Here is a 20684-nt window from a genome sequence, read left to right on the forward strand (position 1 = left end):
CGTTTTTTCATCATGGTTTAACAAAGAGGCCATTGTCCTATCATTTGGTGTGCAGGCCTGTCAAAAAAAAAAATATGAATGAACCTCAAACAAGTACAAGAGGGTAAAAGCGGGTTTTGTCAAACAGTCTTTCACAGGATTGGTTAAAAAGTGCAGCAGAATCTTTATTTTTAACATTTTTAAAAAACAGTCAAATAGTCAATAGTCATACAGTACAAGAGACATTAAAGACATGACTGCTGTTCGATTTTTAAGGTTACAACCCAAAAACATCTGTGAACCAAACCATTTCTAAGAAGTCCATGTTTTGAAAAAGCCAAAAAAAAAAAAAAAAAAAAATGAAGAGAAACCTCAATAAAAGTTCAAAGGGTTCATGTGTTTTTTACACCGTAAAGAAAAGCTGTTTTACACAGATCACACTCTCAGGATTCGTGTCCTTTTAAAGGTTTTCAGGTCTTGCTACATGTAACTGAGTTAATGAAAGCACAGACTCACACACACGCACGCACACACTCACACACACATGCACACAGTAAATTTTATAACCTCTGGAGTTCTTTAGCTGCATAAACTGTCCACATATGCAGTAAAACAGTGAAAGAAGGATTGTGTTCATGGATGCGTAATGCAATTTTAAAACTTTGAGACTCAAATTTCAGACATTATACTTTTTGCCCTTAAGAGACCTTTTGAGTTTAGTTTCACAGCGTGACAACAGTGTGAAGTTACAAACTAGGAGAAACTGCAAAGGAACAGTCGCAGTTGCTTCACAAACTAGTGCTAATAAGCAACGCAAAGGAGTGCGATGCAAGGTATACTGTAAAAAAACAGTGTATTTAACAGGACTTCGAATATTTAAGTGTTAAATTGGGAAAGCAGTGATGGATGCAGCGCCTGCTATGTTGCTGCTTACTGTGTATTCAAGGGAAATCTACACAAAGCTTTATGCATGTTGTGTGCATGCATGCATGGCGTATTGCACATGCTCAAGCACTGGCCAACATACCACACAGCTGAGTGTGGGTTCAAAGGTCGCCGAGGTCAGCCTGTATCATCTCAGCATCTGCTCCCCTACACTTACCTTGACTGAGCACATGTCTTAACTTGTTGACTGACGGAGTGTGTTGTTAGCCAAGTTTTTAAACACGTTTCTTCCATTAAGGTCATTCTGTCTCTTTCACTGCGATTACTCCTGCTAGTCATCATCTCGTCTGGTCCGGTGGCAGGTCTGTGCCTCTGTTCGCTCTTTCAACACTTGGGGAGGTTTTAAGACCAACTGGACACTAAATAGTGGAGTCTGGAGGATTTGGGAATGCGTGCAACTGCATGAGGGCTGGGTCACCGCGGGGGGTCTGTTTCCAGCTCTAGACTAGACTCACCGAGACCTTGCAGGCAGAGAGGGAGTGAGTCACAACCTCTTACAGCAAAGTGGCCTCTGGGCAGACATACAGTCACGCACAGATTTCTTTTGTTTTTTGGCTTTCTCTTACTAAACTAGTTGGGGTCTGTTTTCAGGAGATTCAGATTGTGTCTTCCATGACTTTTAAATGTTCAAAGGAGCTTAATTGTACTTTTGAAGGACAGACATTTTTGTTCCCTCCCTCCACCCCAGCTAGAGATCTCTACTCTGTAATTTTGGTTTTGGGATGTAGGCTACTCCCTGAGGACCAAACAGAAAACTCTCCATACTACAGAGAAGCATTTCCAGCCCGTTTCTGACCACAGACAGGAAAGAAACACACATACACACACACAAACACACAATAAGCTGTGGATACAGTATATCATGCAGTGAAAATGAAATGTGCCTTCTTCAAGATGGCACCACCAGCCATGGAAAATATTTAGTGGGTTTTTACAACAACTGACATAAACAAAAGAGACCAGATGACTGGAGACATCTATATGTTTGGTTTTTTTTTTCAGCCACAAGACACGATTGGATGTGATGTGATTCCACAAAACAGAAAAAGAGGATGTTGATGCTGTTCTTCCTTGAAAATAGCCTCTTTGGTAACACAGTCATCATATCAATGTCATAAGGCGGCTAAAATCAGTTATTGCTGGTTTAACTTTCGAGAAAATCAAGGACTGATTGGGTTCAGTCCTTGGTCCAATAAAAACCTGAGGGCTAATTAATTCTGCTCTACCGAAAAACCTCATATTGAACCGTATGATTTCATTTAATAGGAGCTATTAGAGTATCATTGGGTGGCCACTGTGCCCAACACACATGCAGATATTTCCATAACACTGAACACTAGTTTTCCAATAGGAAACATCAGACAACATGGGTTTTTAATGAGCCTAATATTGCCACTCCAGAAATATAAAATGTCAAATTTTTTCCTCAGAGATTTTGCTATTATCATTTATTAGTGGTGACGAGTGACAATGTTTACCAGATGTGTGTGTGAGAGAGAGAGAGAGAGAGAGTGATTCATGATGAGAAAAAGTGATGTTCAAAGACAAAGAGAAGACAGAAAAAGAGAGAAATATGAGACAGAAGATAAAACATAATAAAAAAAGCAAGAAGAAATACATTGAGATAGAAGGATAAGAAGAAAATGAAACAGGGAAAGTGGGAGAAGATTTGTTTCCTGGATGCTCTGCAGTAACCATCCTAACCAGGGAGTGCAGCGTCTGCAGGGATGTGGCTGTCTGTGGGTAACTGTGGCTGGGATGAAAGGGGAGGAAGCCAGGCGGCCCTGGGGGATTTCTGCCTGGGTCTGCGGGGAACACACACATTAACACACATACACACATGAGCATGTATGTAAATGAGAGGCTATCCTCTAGATCTGGCGAACAGATGACGTTAATTGCTTCCATCCCTCTCGAGAAATCAAATTACATTACGCAAACACACATCATTGGGCTTTCTTTCTTTCTTTCTTTCTTTCTTTCTTTCTTTCTTTCTTTCTTGCTTTCTTTCTTTCTTTCTTTCTTTCTTGCTTTCTTGCTTTCTTTCTTGCTTTCTTTCTCCTCTCACTCGACATTCCAGTGTCACCCATGAAAGAGGTTAATACCCTGGAGGATGGGTCAGCCTCAGATGTTTTGTAGGTGATTAAATCTCCCCTGACGTGATGAAACACGCGTGTCTCTTCACTCTGTTTCTGCTGTCTTTGATTTCTTGTATTTTACTGTAAAGATATGAAAAGGCATTGGCACTTATGCTGGGGTGGAAGAATTCAGACGCTCTACTTAAGCGTTACCGATGCAACAATAAAGTCATGTGGTTCCCAGCCTACAGCAGGGGTTAAACCTCCTGCAAACAGCCACAAGGTAAATCTGAGTGGTTGTGAGATGTTTAATTGGGTTGGAAAAAAGAAAAAAAAACAAAGAAATTAGTGTTAATTTGGGGACTCTTATCTAGTCTTTCCTTTTTTCCTTTTTCTCTGACAAAAGTGGCCATAGCGGCACCTAGATTAACCTTACTTTGGTAAAGTCTAAACCAACCTGAAAGATGTTTATGTAACTCGAGTCTGACTCCGTGAGAATCTAGTCAAGCTAACTCATCACCTGTGATAGATAAGACAACCTGACCTGGTCTGTGTATTTAGACTCAACATTCAAACGCTGAGCTAATGTGACCTGTGTGACCTCTCCATGTTATTCTAATTTCCCTAAATCCTTGACCATGAAATCCCTACAGGTTTATGGAAAGCAGTAAAATAGATACGGGGCTATCTCTCCGTTCCTCAGTGGAAACAGGAAGGTGGGGGTTATTTCACTCTAATCCCCCCGGACATTTGCAGGGTGTCCTTGGATCAATTTCACCTCGGAGGTCATGGAGGGTCACGTATCTGCAATCAATTAACTTGCTACACCACCAGCTTTCAAGCAAGGATTAATAAATGTTCTCTTCTTCCTAATGGTAGTTGGTTTTTGCAAACGTATTCTACTCTATAAAGACTTTTGGGATGAAATCAACTTTCTTTGCCACTCATGGCTCTACTTTGTTTTACTGGTTACAATCCAAAACCAAGCGTGTGAACAAAGACAGTGATTCAGTAGGTTCCAATAAACTATAATTAGACCGGGCGTCTAAGGTGAAAAGCATTAACTAAAGTTGATTCAGGCTTTTAGCATCTAGAGTCAGGCTGGTATTTTTTCCTCCTCAAATGATGTGTGTGTGTGTGTGTGTAATTATCTTTTAAAGATCTTTTTCACGTTATTTCTTTTTTTATATAAGCTGAGTATAAAAAGTCATTGTTTCAAGTGTCAAAAATTCAGGATCAACTTGATCGTTTCAGAGAGAGAAATCCATCCAGTGGAAACCCAAAACACAAAATTGTTGACATAAAAAAAACGTACTCTAAAGATAACAGGAACAATCTACAACTGTAAAGTGTCCCTCAGGCTAAAAAATGAAATGCGTAATAAAATCTACTTGTCGTTGAAAAAGCTGACGTAAGCATCCACTTCCTTTCAGGTTATACCTACGCATATATCCATGCAGCGGTTGGCAATTTGTTTCATTTTATTGGACATCATCTTGGTTCAAAGGCTAGCCACAGATTAGTTGCTTGTTATATGAGCAGCACCACGTGTACTTTCATCAGAACAGGCTGCAGCTCAGACACCACATCAAAGTTAGAGAGAAGAGGCCTTCCAAACGGTTTGGTCCCCACATTGGCACAAATATATTCATATGATACCAGTGTGAATCTGTAAGTGTCCATTTATTGCACAAACAAGTATTTCATCCATATTTATATACAGTACCAGTCAAAAGTTTGGACATACTTTCTTTTTCAAGTGAATGGGAAAGTGTGACCTTTAATGTATGTTAGACTTTTTCAGTATATTTCCTTCAGGACACCACTACAGACTGCAGGAGTAGCATAAAAATGACCACGCAATGCCATAAAATGAATATATTTAGATTTGTTACATACCCTTGCTCATAGACTTCCTCGGTGAGGGAAGGTCTGAAAACATTACTTAACTCCAAAGGCCTGCACTGGCAAAATTCAACAATAAAAGGCTTCAGAAATCTAATGTCAGCCAAAGAATTTTTTAAAAAAACACACACACATACACATACACACAGACACACACACACACACACACACACACACACACACACACACACTATATTTACACCAGGTGTTGTTTTCATAATGCTGAAAGGAATGTCTTCTTATAAAAAACGAGTTAAACAGTCTAGTAGGTTGTAAGTGTGATTAACTCACATGTTTTGATACCCAAACAAACCCATGTAAGGATCCAGTACATCTTGCATGATATGTTGCACAATTGTGCATCTGTTGTGCAAATGTTTTGAGCTTTTTTATTTTTAATAGCAAACAAAAAACATCAAATACAGTCAAATATGAGGCATTATAACATAACACTACATATTCCACTACCCCTTCTATTCTGCCTTGTTAATTGAGTTCAGGTCTGTGGCCCATCAATGAGATCCTGTAACTGTGTGTCCCAGTGACTGAAACATTTCTCACTTCCTGATATGTTGAATACAAACAACTTCTGCTCTGGTTGTTGAACAGTTAGACACTCTTCAAAGATCAGCACTCGTTCCAAATGAGTCAAGATGTTCTGCAGAAAATATGTGCAGCTTTTACTGGCTCACACATGTGGCTTCAGTTGACATTTCTTGGAGACATAGATACTTTTTTTTTTTTTTTTTTTGTCTAGGAGAGCCATGTATCATGGTGAGTCAGAGTTAAAGCTGTGGTACAGTCTGCTTTACAGTAAAAGAGCCCTTGTGGACTCCCTGTGTGTGCCCTGGATTCCCCACAGAGATCCTGTAGAGGCTCCAAAAAATGACATCAGACGCACAGTCTGCCAAAAGCGCTTCTCAGTTTATCAGTGATTTATGTTTTAGGTAGTCCACTAAACACTAAAACTCTGAAGTCTGAATCAAGTTTGATCCAACAGCATTACGATCAGGAGTTTGATTAGGTGTCATTTTTCCATCCCTCTGGTGAAACAAATTTACAGTAATCCTAGCATCTCATGCCATTTCATCTATTGTTATAGTCTATTCTACCTTTGAATATAAGGTAAAGATCCCTTTAAGACACACCTTTTATTGTAAAGCACAGATGATGCAGTGTGAGCATCCATTAAAGCTGGTTTCAGGGTTTTAAGAGATTTTAAACATCTGTTTATAAACTGACTCCAGACACTTTGTCTGAAGGACAAAGTTTTTGACGAGAGAAACTGTAACAGCAGATTACGTGTATGGAAAAATAACACCGCTTTTTCTGTGAGTGTGTGTGTGTGTGTGTGTGTGTGTGTTAATTAGAGCATTTAAAATAGCCTCCCAACACCCAACCCCACATGAAAGACAGGAGGTAGAGGGGGCTGTAAAATTACCCCCAGTCCCCAAGTTGCGTTTGTTGTGACTACAATACAGCAGTAAAACAGAGATCTGGACGCTGCACCCTTGAAATACAGTAACTTTTTCCAAAGGTCTGGTTTATGCAGGGGCTTGTGAGCAATCACACACATGTTGGACATGCACACACACAATGTGAAACCTATGGTTGCTCAACCTGCTTCTACACAGAGTTCGCAAAACAACAGTAGCAACAAATGTTACACATAAAATCTATATCCTTATGCTGATTGATAATTGCAATAACACATATGATAGTTGCCAGGTGTGTCACTTATGAACCATACTGAGTTTTCTGTTGCTGTCAGAAATCATTTTGTTCAAATAGATTTCGGTAGGTGGATATCTATTTTTAAATACTTGTTTTCACTCACTGTTTCACCGTGTAGCATAAAATCTCTGCACTGTTTCCACCGAGAGAAATCCCGAACACAGCAGGTTACACCTCATCACGTGGAAATACACTGTATAAATTACAATTACACAATTAGGATATACCAGTATAAAAGCAACCCTATAAATCAGTTCATAGTTGACCTAAAATGAAAATGTACAGTTTCAATAATTCGATTTACTGGCATCCACTTGTCCATGTCCTGTACATATAGTAGCTTAGAATCCCAGTTTTCAGCCCTGCTGACTGATTCAATTTGATCATCAGCATCTGTTCTAGATTAAAATAGATGTTAAACTTCACAGCAGGTACTGTGAACTGTGGGAATGAAAATTCATATCTATTAATTGCAAATTGTTTTAACATAAATACATATAGCCATAGAGTGGCTTAGTCAGTGCATTATGCCAATGACTGACTCAGCAACAAATAATACTGCAAAGCAAACATTTTAAGTTTCAGTGTCCCTCCATTGTTCCCACATACTTCTGCAAGTCTAAGTTGAGCTCCAAAAATAGCCATAAAACTGGGGGTTATGTTTTATTTAGCCAAAAATGGTAATACTAGGGGCACACAAGGGACAGATTTTCAGCTGAAAATAAATATAGGATTCAGAAGTTTGCATATCCAGACTGTTGGCAAGGATTAAAGGTTAATTTGGAAACCTGGCTTCCACCACAAACATTAATCCCAAAGTGCCGGGCAATTTGTTCGAATTTAACAAGCAGTGGTAAAATTAGGTCCACATAATGAACAGATTTAATTAGAGAGCCAGTTTAAGAAGTCAGATTTGTTCTTTCATTCCCCTTCATCTCCACCCTCTTTAATTCTTTCTGGCTACGAATGGAAGAACAGCATGAAATTTGGATCTCAAAAGTTTGCCACTATAATGCTGTGAGTGAAAGCTGATGCCATCGCCCATGTTTCACCAATCTCTTAATCTATGAAGAAAATCAAGCCAAACTGCAATCACTGGAAAAAAAACAAAAAAAACATGGTCATTTCAGCTGTTGACTCTGCGCACAAAAATAGTTTCTGTCCTGTACCAAACCACCAAAACTGCAAGGGAGTGTACAGTCGGCTGGTCAGATATGGTTAAAGTGAAATGAAGCTGAGGAATAGAGAAAGCCATTACACAGAACCATTGCTGCAGCTGTTGCAGGGAGCGAGGAATGGGCCACACCAGCTCCCAGAGTACACTGTGGGAAAGAAGCTGATAGGGAAACAGCAGCATTGCATCATCACCATCATTTTCACCTTAGATTCAGGTCAGCTGAATACAGTTTCATTTCAGTGCTCAGTCATCCAGTTAATTCAGCCAGCTGGCCTTTGACGCTGCTTTGTGTGCCCAACGCATGACATATGATGACGATTGTGTGCTGGATGTCAACAAAATAATTACTATTCACCGCCATCTGCTGGGCAGTCGCTGCAAGTGTAAAATAAGATTTTTGATTAAACTTTAAAATCTTTTACACCCTTGAATATTATTTACTCAAACGGCAAAGAATAAATTTAGCCTACATAAAAAAAAAAAAAAAAAAAACTAATGTTAAGATAAGATTTTTCAGCTGACATTACTGGGGACGTATTGCGTCGTTGCTATGGTAACCACAACACGCCATTTAACCAAGCCGAGAGGAATCAGTGATTGGGTTTTGCTAACATGAGCAGCGGCTGTAGTTAAACTTCTCAGGGCTGTTTTAGCTTCACAACTCAATGGTCTATAGTCTTATGGGACAAAAGGACGGAGTTTTGAAGACGTGCACGAAAACCCAAGATACTCAAAAGTAAGACTTTTGCAGAAATGTTTTATTTGTTTAGCAAACACCAACATAAATAATACGCCAACCAACGTTACTTGTAGCTAACTCGTTAGCTTAAGTGAAGGCTTCTAAGTGGCCAAAGCAGGCGTCACGTTTTAGCGGTATGAGGACGGAATTAATCCATGTGGAGAACTTATTTAGGACAAATAGGGTGTGTTTTTGTGTCTCTAAAAGGGCTCCATCAGTATTTTACGTGTGTGATTATTAAAGATGACGAACCTCTTCGGTTTTAACCATTGCGCGTATTATAATGGCAGTCGAAAGGACTTAATTTTTTTTTTAATCTTTAATTATTAATATGACCCTCAAACTGGGTTTGTGCCGTCACAAAACCAACATTTACCGTGATTTTCATTTCCGCCACCCAAAGACTTCCGACTCGAATCCTTCAAAATAAATGAGGATTTTTTACAGATTTAACTGATTCTACCCTGTGTTGTCTGTATTATCATACCATCATCATTACTGTCATTACATTATTATTATTATTATTATTGTCAATTACTCGTTATGGTTATGGAAAAGGACTTAAGTCTCTCAAAGTCAACTACATATATTGAAGGGACTGTAACTGCATTGAAACAACAAACCATTTATGTCATTGGTTTGGATGTGTAGCTTTCAAACCAAAACCACAAACGTTTAGCATTGATTTGTTTCTTGAAAAATTTGTGTTGCCAAGTGTTCCGGGAATTTGGGTAGCAATACTTTTTGTACCAAACTACCCTGTGACCTTTCTACTGAATTACATTTAAGGAGTAACTCACCTCTGGGGAAATTACAGAGAGTATGTACTGTATAGCCTGTCTTAAGATATCCAGCCCACATAGTCTATTGCTGATGTTTTAGTCATATCCTTTCACCATGCCTACTACTTCATAACTGCATTGCTCTTTCTACCCTTGCTATCTCTCTTCCTCCAATCATCTACCTGTCTCTGTATACCTATCAATAAATCGGTGGGTCAATAGTGAGTCTATCTGAGCAGCAGGACAGCAGGCCTCCCAGAAGAGGAGAAGTGGAGGTGGAAGAACAAGAGGTGGAGGAGGGAAAGAGAGCAGAGGAGGACGCCCCTCTATTGGCCCTCGCACCTGATGCTTCGCTCCCAGAAGAGCAGCCCTCTGCCATTACTGATGTTTCTGCCACTCCTGCTTTCCAGTGCCTAGATGAGGTAAGACTCATAAATGTTAAATTATCATGTTTTATGTGACTGGCATTTTGAGATTTTATAGGGAAGAAAACATCACGTTTGGCATTTGCAGTGACAGTATTTACTATAATTACTTAAATCATATAAGACAAGATTATGAATGCTTTTAAAAGATTATACAGTGTTCTAAGGATCTAATGGGTCTAATGCGTCTTTTTACAAACAACCAGTCCTAGTGTATTTTTATGGACAAGTCCTTCACATTTTATTTTCCAGCTAAACTGATGTTTAGAATAGACCGTGGCACTGTAAATGGAGTTAGATTCCTTGCAATGTTTAAAACTTCAAATGTTTTTAATGTTTAAACAAAAGTGAAGACTTGGAACTTGAAATAGTCATGTGGATGAGCACAATACTTTATTAACTTGATCGTCACATACAGTAAACAGACATTAAAGTCACAGAACCACAATTTGATCGTCTCTCTTCTCTTCTGTGAAGCTGATATGAACTCAGTCTTTTATTGAGTTGCTTTATTGAATGAACATCTCATTAACCCATTTATGATGGGCATGCAGCACCTCATCCCTCCATTTTTACAGGCGCCATATAGCCCTGGATACTAGACTGCAGACAGCAGAGTCTCTTCTCGTGAATACTCATGCTAAACCTATATACATATTCATGGAAAGGTGATTCCAATACAGAAGATGCTTTGAAAGTAGAAATCTATATGATTTAATTCTTCCAAACACTGCAATATACACAGCCATGTAGTTAGAACTTTATTCATTTTTTGATATAAAAACTGCATATCTTTTGGCATGACAGTTGAATATGAATGATAGAAAAGATCAATATTGTACAGACACAAAGCTCCAAATACACACATATCTACTATGAATGGTCACAATAATCTTTATCACTGCTCAAACGTCAACAATTATTAGACTTTGTACTGTATGACCTATGTATTATATAAAAGCTATCATAACCTCACAAAATAAAATAAATACTGTACACATCCTTAGAGTGAAACATTCCTTCCCCATCAATCCCATTCACAGTGTGTATAAAATGGATTAAATGATGCTATACAGTTTTCTAACATTAGGCAGCAGTATTGTACAAGTGGTGAGTCAGGGAGGATTTTCTTTTTTTTTTTTTTTTTCTCCTTTCTTTTTTTACACATGAAAACTGGTGTATGGCATTAGCATCAAGAGATGCGCAGTAGTTTGGTGCACCCAGAGCTACGGGTGGATAAACTGTTTTTTTCTTGCAGCAGTGTCCTGCTCTGTGGTTCCTGTCAAACAGAATTTTCTAAAACATCCATAATGCAGAATGTACTAGGGAATGACCCAATAGAAATTTATCTCAGGCTACATATTTATACTGGGATGTTTTTTATTGTATAGAATGATGATACATTAGCAAAGTGTCCCAGTGTAATTAAATAAATGACAAAGAAGCTATTACTTGTTCACTGCTGCCTAAAGAGTGCTGTGTATCATTGCCTGTAGGTTTTTTTAACAGTTTGACTCTGACCCCAGCATGAAGTCTTTCTCAGTGAATTTCAGAACCACTAAAAACTGTATCATCAGCTCTCATATACCTCACTTGAGTGGCTGCTGTTAATTATGAAACCATTTGGAGTGGAGAGAAATGATAGCTCATTAGTTTTTACTACTACTATGTGCTGTGCTGTGTCCTGACTGGATTTATAGTGGGAGGCAGCAGACAGAAAGTGGTGAAATGTCAGAGAAAAAGTGAAAAATCTTTCATGGTAACCCCCCATATAATATTATGGCCCCTGTAGGAGGCTGCCCTTTACACTGCATGTGTGGTTTTTTTATTAGTCCATCATCGTTCACAGTCCATCGTCCTTTATTATTATCATTTTAATCCAACATTTTGAAGGCCACACTCACTACAGTAGAAAAGGTAATAGCACAGTTAATTTTTTTCACAATTATTTTTTTATTACTGCATTCAAACTTCTATAGGGCTATAGGTCTTATAGTCTTTTTCAGTGTACACGTATGCAAGTGTAAATGTGTGCAAATGCATGACTATGTGCATGTTTATGAGTTTCTGAGTCTACATGTTCTTCCATTTTCTTTGTCTTTGTTTGTGTCTGTCCATCTATCTGTCCGTCTGACTATACTCATGAATAATTACCTGTCCTCTTAAGGAGCATAGTTCTTGGGCCGTATCATCATCTTGACAGTTTTGAAAGCCTGCCTGTAGTTTGTTGGATAGTACTCTGTCGACATGTTGTGCCATGTTCCCCAGAAGATCCCGTTCCTGACTCCTTTGTACCTCTTGTGATAGTACTTCCCGTTGAGATTGGCGGACATGCAGGCATCAAACCACCAGCCGGAGCTGTAGTAGGCACCACAGTTTCCAGAAGGGTACATGTCATTGTCGCGGTCAGGCGTGGAGAAGAACTTCTGGTCATGGTTGAAGTGCTTGTTGAAACTGATGGCATTCCCAGCAGTCCCACTACAGTCACACATCGATATATATTAGATGTTACCCTCCTTTATGAATATTTGATCACACATGCAAGCATGTACAAAATGTAATATTGTACCTGTATCCACTGACAGACAGCCGGTAGCGTAGGAACTCATTGGCCACGTAGAACTGGTCGTACTTTGCGTATTCACGGACACCCTCAAAGTCCTCCAGCTCGATACGCAGAATCATGTCTTTGGATTTTGTCAGCAAGTGGATATGGTCATTGCCCAACCAGAACTCGCCTCTGCAGGAGAACAGAGAAAGGAGGGGAAAGAACAAAATGAGGGATAGATTTTAAACAAGCCCATACCTTTGTACACCTGATTAGAAGGTGGATACAGTCTAAATGAATTTACCTATCACCACAGGGGAGGAGAGGAAAGGAAGAGAAGCAAGGGGAGAGTAGTGTGACAGATAATATAAAACATATAAAACAGATCCCTACAGAGGCAGAGAGGATAAAATGAGCTGAAATTTGAATAGAGCTTCAGTTGAAATACTGTGTTAAAACGAAATATAGTCATTGTGAAAAGACTGTCTCCCTGTGTTTTCTCCTGTTTCCAAATCTGAACTTCTTTTTGTTTCTATGAAGTCATTCGTTTTAGTCCACAGGTTTATGATCTGTTAAACGAGGTCAATGCTAATGTGGTGATGTATGTTCGTTTTGTTGTTTTACACGCCATAATCCATCAATGATAGCGAAAACAGGTGGTGAACAATCAGTGGTAGTGAGAACAGGTGTGCATCATTAGGCCCTCTAAAGAGTGATTGACTAGGCACTCTCAAGTTGTGAGAGGAGGGGGAGAACTGAGTTTCTGTTAAAGTTGGTGCGCTCATGGGTGCATATAAATATAGTAAGTTATAATTCTCAGCTGTTACAGAGGTAATGTTGTTAATTGTTGAATTGATGTTTTGTTTATTATTCTGTTTTCTTTGTAATCCTTGTATCAGTCTAGCACACCCCCATGATTACTTGAGGAGTGGTAGGTTCTAGCTAGGAGAAGGTGTGAGGCCAGTCATTTGTGTATAGTAAAATGTTTGGCAGTTTGCTCTGAGGCCACAGATTGTTGATTTTTTTTTTTTTTTTTTTTTTTCTCTCCCCTTCCTTGTATTTTAAATGTTTGTTTGGGTGAACTTCCTGTGGTTTGCCTGTGTTAAATGGCAGCTGCTTTTTTTTTCCCAGTCCAAGTTTCCCAGAATGTCAACTGCCATTTATATGGGCTAGAGACACTACAGTTACCATGCAGGAAAGTCTCTGATTTGTGGTGATAATTAATTTCCACCTTCTTTTAACCATGCATTATCAGAGCCTCATGTCCTGCATACAGATGGCAGAAAATTCAGATTTTTTTTTTTTTTTTTAACCCACATTTTGAATGTCAATGATTTGTAAATCTGCAAATCCAACCAACCAACTCTTCTATTAAACACTATATACTATAACAATACTTAAAAAAAACCCAAAAAAACTAAGTTATCACTAGATGTCTACAAAATAACATCTCAGAGTTTACAGAATTGCCTTAAAGTTGTAGTTCCTAGTCTGAATCAAGGGTCTAAGGACAGAGGTTATTGTAAAAGGCATTTGTGGAAAATTTGTTTTGATTTTAAGATCTATAAATAAAATTGACTTGACCACAGGCTTTCGTTCCAATAGCTCCTTTTCCCCTGTGCTAAACATGACTAAAGACCTATCGCAGAGTAACCTTGGAAAGATTGAAATCCAATACCTGAGGTTGCCGAAGCCCTTCTTATACTCGGCCCAGGTGCGATTGAAGCTAACAGACCCATTGAGCCGTTGCTGTATTACAGTCCAGCCACCTCCAAAGGACTCCATGTCACAGAAGACCTCAAATGTCCCATTGCGTGGATCAGGAGTCACACGATACACACCGTTCTTCCTCGTCTCTAGCACATTGTAGTCTGAACAGTCCCGAGGGGCTAAGATGACTGGTGGGAGACAGAGGAAAAAAAAGGGACGGCAATTTTAAGGGGATGTTACAGACATTCGATTATCTCTTCACTTTGCTCTGGCATTTTTCTCTGCCCAACCAAGAGACTGTAATAGAAACGGCCCCTGAGGCGGGGGAAGACTGAAGAAAGGAAAAGAGAATGAGATGTCTTTTGTTACAAGACTGTTCCCTATGACTTAACATAACAATTCCTTGTATGAATCACACTAAATTTCAGCTTGACATCAAGTGTAAAACATTCGTATCACTAAATACCGTCTTTCTGTAATCATTTCAGTACATCCCAGTCTGTTCCTTTTGTATCTCAGCATGGTGTCACTTATCTGACAGTCATATTGAGAATCAGAGGACTCCAGCATGAAAGAAAGTGAGTGAAAGGATAAAGTCCACTGTCAGAGGATAAAAGTCAGTGACCTTCCCTTGTGCTGCACCACTGGCTCAATTCATTCCCTTCCAACTTATTCCTCTACCTCTTGCTTCTGTCCCCTGTGCCGCGCTGCAGGCCACTGACCCAACCCAAAACCAAGGTCCAAAAGCTCTTGTCAGTTAGCATTTGGGAACTGAAAGGAACAGACCTGTCAAAACGTGGGAAAGTGTAAAACTGGATTAGAGGAGCCTACCCCCTCCTTGCACATTCGGCACCTTGGGTCTAAATCAACCTGACATTGGGCAGGCAGCATGTGGACCCCTCCAGAGTTTGACGCTCTCCATTGCTGATACAGTTTTGTCATACTGTTAAATCTGTTTAGTGGTCTAGTAGATTATAATAGTGTGAGAAGGGAGGTGCGTTTGGAGCACAGAGGGCCAAACATCAGGTTTCTTGACGTGCAGGGAGAAGTCTTGACCAAATAGTGTTTGTGCAGTGGAGTGCAGTCATACTTCCTGGTACCATTAGTGCAAGGTTAGACTTCAGTTTTCTTCCCTCATGGTTAAATCAGGAGAAGGTATTTGCAACAAGTATATGGTGCACAATAAAAACCCCTTTCATGTATTTGGTTGCTTTGACTCTATAACCATCTCCTGTATCTTCCTTCCACATTACCCAAAAATACTTCTGGTGCAAAATGGCTGCAGATGGTCAATCATTCCATATGGAAAGAGTTGAGTGTGAGGTTTAAATGTATCCTTCTCACGTTAACAGCTCTGTTTGCACTTGGCATTCAAAGTATTGACCTATGAATTCTTTTAGTGTCTCCTTCACTTTAAGCGTCTGACTGTGTAGATTCTCCACTTCACATCTCCCTCCCTCCGTTTGTCCCCATCTGTCTGACTGGGCTGCCAGTGTCCCTAGACAGACAAGAGCCACCTCATGTCACTACCTCTGGCACTGTGCCTGACCTAAATAACTCTAATATCAACCACTTACTGAGGCCTAAATGACTGTCTTATTGTTGAGATGGCTGAATAACAGATTGGCTGACATGCTTTTGTACATGACTTCTTGACTGCTTGAATACCACATTGCTTGTTTGACCTCAAACAATAAATGATTGACATAAAAGGAAGACAGCTGTGTTATCAAGGAAGTATGCCTTGTGACAAACAGTACTCGTGTAAGATTAGCACCTGTAATGGAAGGAAATGTGTACCCAAAGTGATAGTCTAATCTTTCCCCACAAAAACAGCTTAAATCGAATGTTACTGTCAGTTTTAATGCAATGAAACTACCATCAAAAGGCAGCACCCTTCCTTTAGGAAGTTGTGTCACCACATCACAGACAAGCAATTCCTGACAATGTAGTGGACTGGGCATCCAGTCTCTTTTGTCAATAATTGACTTAACGTAGCTGAACAGCAACATGAATTGCTGTCCATTCACCTCAAGGCCCCAATATATCTTGCAGGAGTGAAAGTGAAGATTAGCTCTTGTGGCAGGGATGGGAATTGGCAAAGAGGGAGGAAATAAATGAGTGAGCTGTGAGTGATAAAAGCATCTTGACAAACGTATTAGTCCTGCTTAATGGAGAAATTGCAAACCCACATTGGGCTAAATAGTCTGGGCATAAATGCTGGTGTTTTATTAGCTACACGATTTCTCATCAGTATTTGTATTTGTATTTTTTTTTCAGCCTGGAACAAAAAGTTTGAATGAAGGAATGAAGAAGTGTCCTTAGATGTCTTTCCTAAACCCATGGAGTGTAAATGTTTGAACTGTAGAGTAGCTTAATGAGCTGTACCAGTGTGGCTGGTTTCTAAATCCCTGCGCATGTGTGAATACTTAACATTTACTTGCAAATGCTCCATCACCACAGCTCCCGCCTCCTATCTAGATATAAACACACATCTGCCTCATATGAAAAAAAAATGTTATGTCTGCATGCCTGTCTTGCTTAGGATGAAAACAGAATTTAAATTTGGTTTGTTCAAATCTCTATTTAATCTCTCTTTTTAATGAATTCAGCCATAATATGGCAGCTGGATAGTTTATTAAGGATTCAGGGGAACCATTTAGCCATGAATTGCTTCACTAAGTGCTTTTGACATTGTGATGAACAACTTGAAAACAACATTTTTCTCTCAAGGCCCTTTTTACTGTGTAGTTTTAATGGCAAGTAGATGGGCATATTAATTCAGCATCTACTAGTAGTTTTTAAAGATGAAGAATTAAGAAATTGGGACAGAATTTGCATTGGCATACAAGGAAAAGTTTTCAATTTATACCAGTTTTTAATGTTGTTTTTGATTAGGAAGACAATTACTACAACATTGTTTATACCCATGTTGTGAAACTACAGAGGTCTTATTATTAGACTATTTCTATGGTAACAGCTGTCTCTTGTCTACTGCTTTCAGATTTACTTCAGACACCATCAGGCATGATTGCCTAACTTGCAGCAGAATAATTTGCTGGTTCTTGAACTTAACATGACAGATTGATGTACAAAGACAAGTGTTACTGACCCTGTGTACTCTCTGTGACTAATGTTGGGAAAGCTGCCTACATTACTTCTTGTGTTGCTGGCAAGAGATAATGAGAGTTTGTTGTTTTATGCAGGAACGAGCACTCAAGAGCATGACCTCCAGTGCAAGAGAGAGGCGTAGGGGAGAGACAAAGACGGAAGGCACCAGGAAAGGGGATTAAAGAGAGAGAGAGAGAGACGGGGAAAGTTGGGGCAAGAGAAGATAAATGAAAAATAGCATGCAGCAGGGGAGAAAAGAAACGAAATGGAGAGATGAACTAGAGATGTGCTTAGGATACATGTACAAGAGAGAAGGACCAGGAAGAAACTGAAGGAGAATTTGAAGGAGAAAGAGGCGAGAAAAAATCAGACATGAAAAAAATAGTTTTCCCTTCACACCACTGTCCCAGCTAATCTACTTAGAAATAAGCTCACATCTGTTTTCCACATAAAAGCCCCAATATGGTGTCACATTCACTCATGCAGTATCAGGTTATTATTCAGTTTCAGTGTGAAAAGTGGCCTGCATTTCAACTGTGCCCTCATCCAAATAAGCTTTTACGCCAATGTAAAGTGGAATGTCTGTTATGCTTAGCTAGTTTCCAGTCCGTGCTGATAAGTCTCCATCATGAGATTCACTCCCCTGAGCTTATTTTTTACATGTTCACACTGTGTGGTACTATAGGCGCCAAGTATCTGTCTGTCTCTTTTTTCTCCCTCTCGCCTTCTTTTGAGTTTCTGCATATGGAGCATCACAGTGGAATGTAAGGGTACTTGAATTAGTTATATAAGAAGTAATTTGAATTCTCACTTTGACCCTAGTTGTCATATTGCTTCACTCATGTACAGTATGACCTCAACGTAAAGTTATGTTGCTGGGGTAATTTTTGCTATGGCTACGGTGAGTAGACGGGCTCCACTATAGTTATGGTGTGGACATGGGAAGTCTTTGTAGGCACTACAGTATTTTTTTTTAAAAGGTGATGGGAAATTTCTTTTCCCATGATTATACAATCCATCCCAAATGTGTAATGTTATTCTTTTGTAATAGAGAAGTCTGTTGTGTGCTGTCCCGAAGGTCATTGTCAGTTTGGAAGTTTTTATTTCCAATTTCCCAGAAAGACAGGCTTCATTGGGTGAAGGTGACCACCCAGAGTTGGGTTGTTTGTAGTGATTACAAGTCGCCATGTCCACTTAGGCATGATTGGATAGATCCTATGCCAAAAAAATTCACCTCATAGCAACCCAAACTGCTGGATGTGTTTGGTGTGTGCCAGAGTTTCATTACCATAATAACATCTGTGGTGAATTTGTGAGAATAGAGAAGAATAGAGACCAGGCTTCTTGATCGAGTCCAGAGGGATTACGAAAAATGCATGAGCGAAGGAGAGAAGAGGAGAGACATCTTTGAAATGGCAAAGATAGAATAGAATAAAACAGTATGCAGGAAATGCAGAGAAAGGGGTTTTGAGTTGTAAGAGAATACATAGATGGTAAATGGCTCAGAAGATGGAGAGGGCTTTCAGGGGACAAGGTAAGATAGAATAGAAAAAGTAATGGGAGAAAATGGTTTGAGTATTAAAAACAAAATAAAGAACACTACTAAATTAATCTTATTAAAAGCTGGCTTACACTGAGGTGCATTCTGTACTGGACAGTGGGTGGTGCAGGTGGACCTGAGCTTGTTGACCACTCCAGTGATGTTCTCTACCCGTCTGTCCACCATAGCCTGCACGTTGTCCATGTTGAGCAGGTTGAGCCCCTCCAGACGACCCTGCAGAGCTGAGATGTGGCTCCTGGCATTGCGCAGGCTGGCTGACATCCTATTCAGCTTCACCTGGGAAGGGCCAGACCGGGGGGGGGGGGGGGGGGGGGGATTATTTCTCTGCACCGAATACAAAGCAGGTGGATTACTGAAGTCACCAGTCTCCTTCATTGTTTTACCAGCCAATTTGAATTTTAGAATAGAAACAGGTCTGCGTGATGGTTGGCTGTCTGCCAGAGTGGCTGTGAGAGTCAACAAGCTTACCAGACAGAGCAAAATTTACTGTCATTTGGCTGCTGTCTAAGGCTGATTCCCCACCCTGTTTACAGTACCAGGAATTTTCCCTGGTGGATTGCTGCCAGGTAGGACTTTACAGGTCTGTTAACATTTGGTCAGTTTACATTCCAGCTGGGTACATTTGACAGGGCTTATTGGTACCTAAAATGTTTATAGAGCACATTTTAGTTTAAGATCGGTCTTCCTACAATCTTCACAAGGCTGATAAATGATACTGGCTCATGGTTTTGATTTAAGTATAAAGAAACTGGTGCAATACCACTTTTTTTTTTATGATTTAGTTGTCTTTTATTAAATGACAGCAAAAAGTATTTTCTACCCTAACTTGGATTATTCTGACAAAGCACATGCTTCAGTTATGGTCTTGAAAAATTCATAATTCTGAAATAATGTTTCTGAATATTGAACCAATGGTATTTATAAGAATAACACTCATTCCCTGTTAAAATCCTGAAAAAGTTAAATGTCTCTCTTTGAGACTAAACTCTCTCTTACCTGCATCTCCTGCATAGTGCTTGGGCTTGGTGTAATTTTCCCAAAAATAGAACCTTGTCCCAGTCCAGTATTGTCCACAGTAGCTCCAGGGATCATCCCATCCCCACGTTCCTCTTGGCTGGACCCGCCTTGCACTTCTTGTCCTGTCAGGTCCAGTCTCATTTCTTCCCCACCATCCCTCTGTCCTTGGTCAGCTTGCTGATGCCCAAATGCTCCATTGCCTCGTGCCCCACGGCACTCCTGGCACCCGCTCTTCAGCTTGTTGACCACCTCCTTCAGGCTCTGCAGCTCCTTCATTGTCTTCTCCAGCAGCCTGAACTGCTTGGGCAGCTGGATGGTGAAAGGAGGTAAGGTGAGCTGGTATGGGCATTCCTCCCCCTCCTCTGCCCCGCACTGGCCCGAGGGTCTCAGTTTAACAGGACAGGAGGTGGGGGTACTAGATTCAGATCCCGAAGAGTAAGCTCCTCTGGCATCCCATCTCTGGTGTGAGTTGATGGGGAAGTCCGCTGCCCGGCTGGTGCGTGGCACCAGGGTGGCTGTAAGCAGGATACTGGCACAAACGCAAAGCACAGTTGTCCTCATTTTTCTGCATGAGATTTGAAAAGGAGAATTAAGTCTGCATGAAGTGAAAGTGTCAGCAACTGCCTCTGGTATAAACTTAAGAGTGAGTGTGTATAATAGTGTGTGTGTGTGTACAGCTGCAGATTGTTGTAGGTATAGGAGTATGTGAATGAATGTCCAGTATCCTATTGGTTCAAGAGTGTGTGTGTGTATGAGCGCAGCCTGCAGGAGGGAGAGAGCGCAGGGGAACTGCCGCTGCCTCAGATAGCTGTGTCATTAATATCAGGACGAGTGAGGGAGGGAGAGAGGGGCAGAGACCGAGAAGGGAGAGAGAGAGCGAAAGAGAGAGAGAGAGAGAGAGAGAGAGGGAGGGAGAGTGCTGAGTTAGAGAGGATGGGAGGGGCAGGACTATTGCGTAATGCAAAACACCATA

At 40.2% G+C, this 20684-nt stretch overlaps 2 protein-coding genes across 3 annotated transcripts in view; one reads left to right on the forward strand and one right to left on the reverse strand.

Moving 5' to 3' along the window:
• The first annotated feature begins 8376 nt into the window (after positions 1 to 8376).
• ccdc146 (coiled-coil domain containing 146) overlaps positions 8377 to 20684 on the forward strand; it is a 45066-nt gene continuing 32758 nt past the window's right edge. Inside the window, exons 1-2 of the mRNA XM_071502889.1 lie at positions 8377 to 8554; positions 9562 to 9761. Of these exons, the coding sequence (XP_071358990.1) occupies position 8554; positions 9562 to 9761 (201 nt within the window). The 5' untranslated portion in view covers positions 8377 to 8553. The remainder of the gene's footprint in view (positions 8555 to 9561; positions 9762 to 20684) is intronic.
• Positions 10513 to 20524, reverse strand: fgl2a (fibrinogen-like 2a). Of its 2 annotated transcripts, XM_071502909.1 has the most exons (6): positions 19691 to 20519; positions 18766 to 18970; positions 13991 to 14210; positions 12334 to 12504; positions 11919 to 12242; positions 10513 to 11667 (listed from the first exon to the last, which is right to left on the reverse strand). In XM_071502909.1, exons 1-5 carry the CDS (start codon positions 20270 to 20272, stop codon positions 11927 to 11929), a joined length of 1494 nt encoding a protein of 497 aa, XP_071359010.1. In that variant the 5' UTR covers positions 20273 to 20519; the 3' UTR covers positions 10513 to 11667; positions 11919 to 11926. The 2 variants fall into 2 exon arrangements, with proteins under 2 accessions (XP_071359010.1, XP_071359009.1); XM_071502908.1 differs by having other exon boundaries at positions 10513 to 12242; positions 19691 to 20524.

The sequence above is a fragment of the Trachinotus anak genome, unplaced genomic scaffold (genome assembly GCF_046630095.1).
Source record: "Trachinotus anak isolate AG129_WGS33_773 ecotype Australia unplaced genomic scaffold, CSIRO_AGI_Tana_v1 ptg000018l, whole genome shotgun sequence".
In the NCBI taxonomy this organism is placed as follows: Eukaryota; Metazoa; Chordata; class Actinopteri; order Carangiformes; family Carangidae; genus Trachinotus; species Trachinotus anak.

What these genes read in the sequence shown, in the direction of transcription:
- fgl2a (XM_071502908.1), bottom strand. Translation starts at nt 20,272, where the DNA reads ATGAGGACAACTGTGCTTTGCGTTTGTGCCAGTATCCTGCTTACAGCC. An exon ending in GCACTATGCAGGAGATGCAG is followed by an intron (nt 18,971 to 19,690) that starts GTAAGAGAGAGT and finishes GGCCCTTCCCAG; the next exon opens with GTGAAGCTGAATAGGATGTC. An exon ending in AGTACAGAATGCACCTCAGT is followed by an intron (nt 14,211 to 18,765) that starts GTAAGCCAGCTT and finishes GTCTCCCACCAG; the next exon opens with TCATCTTAGCCCCTCGGGAC.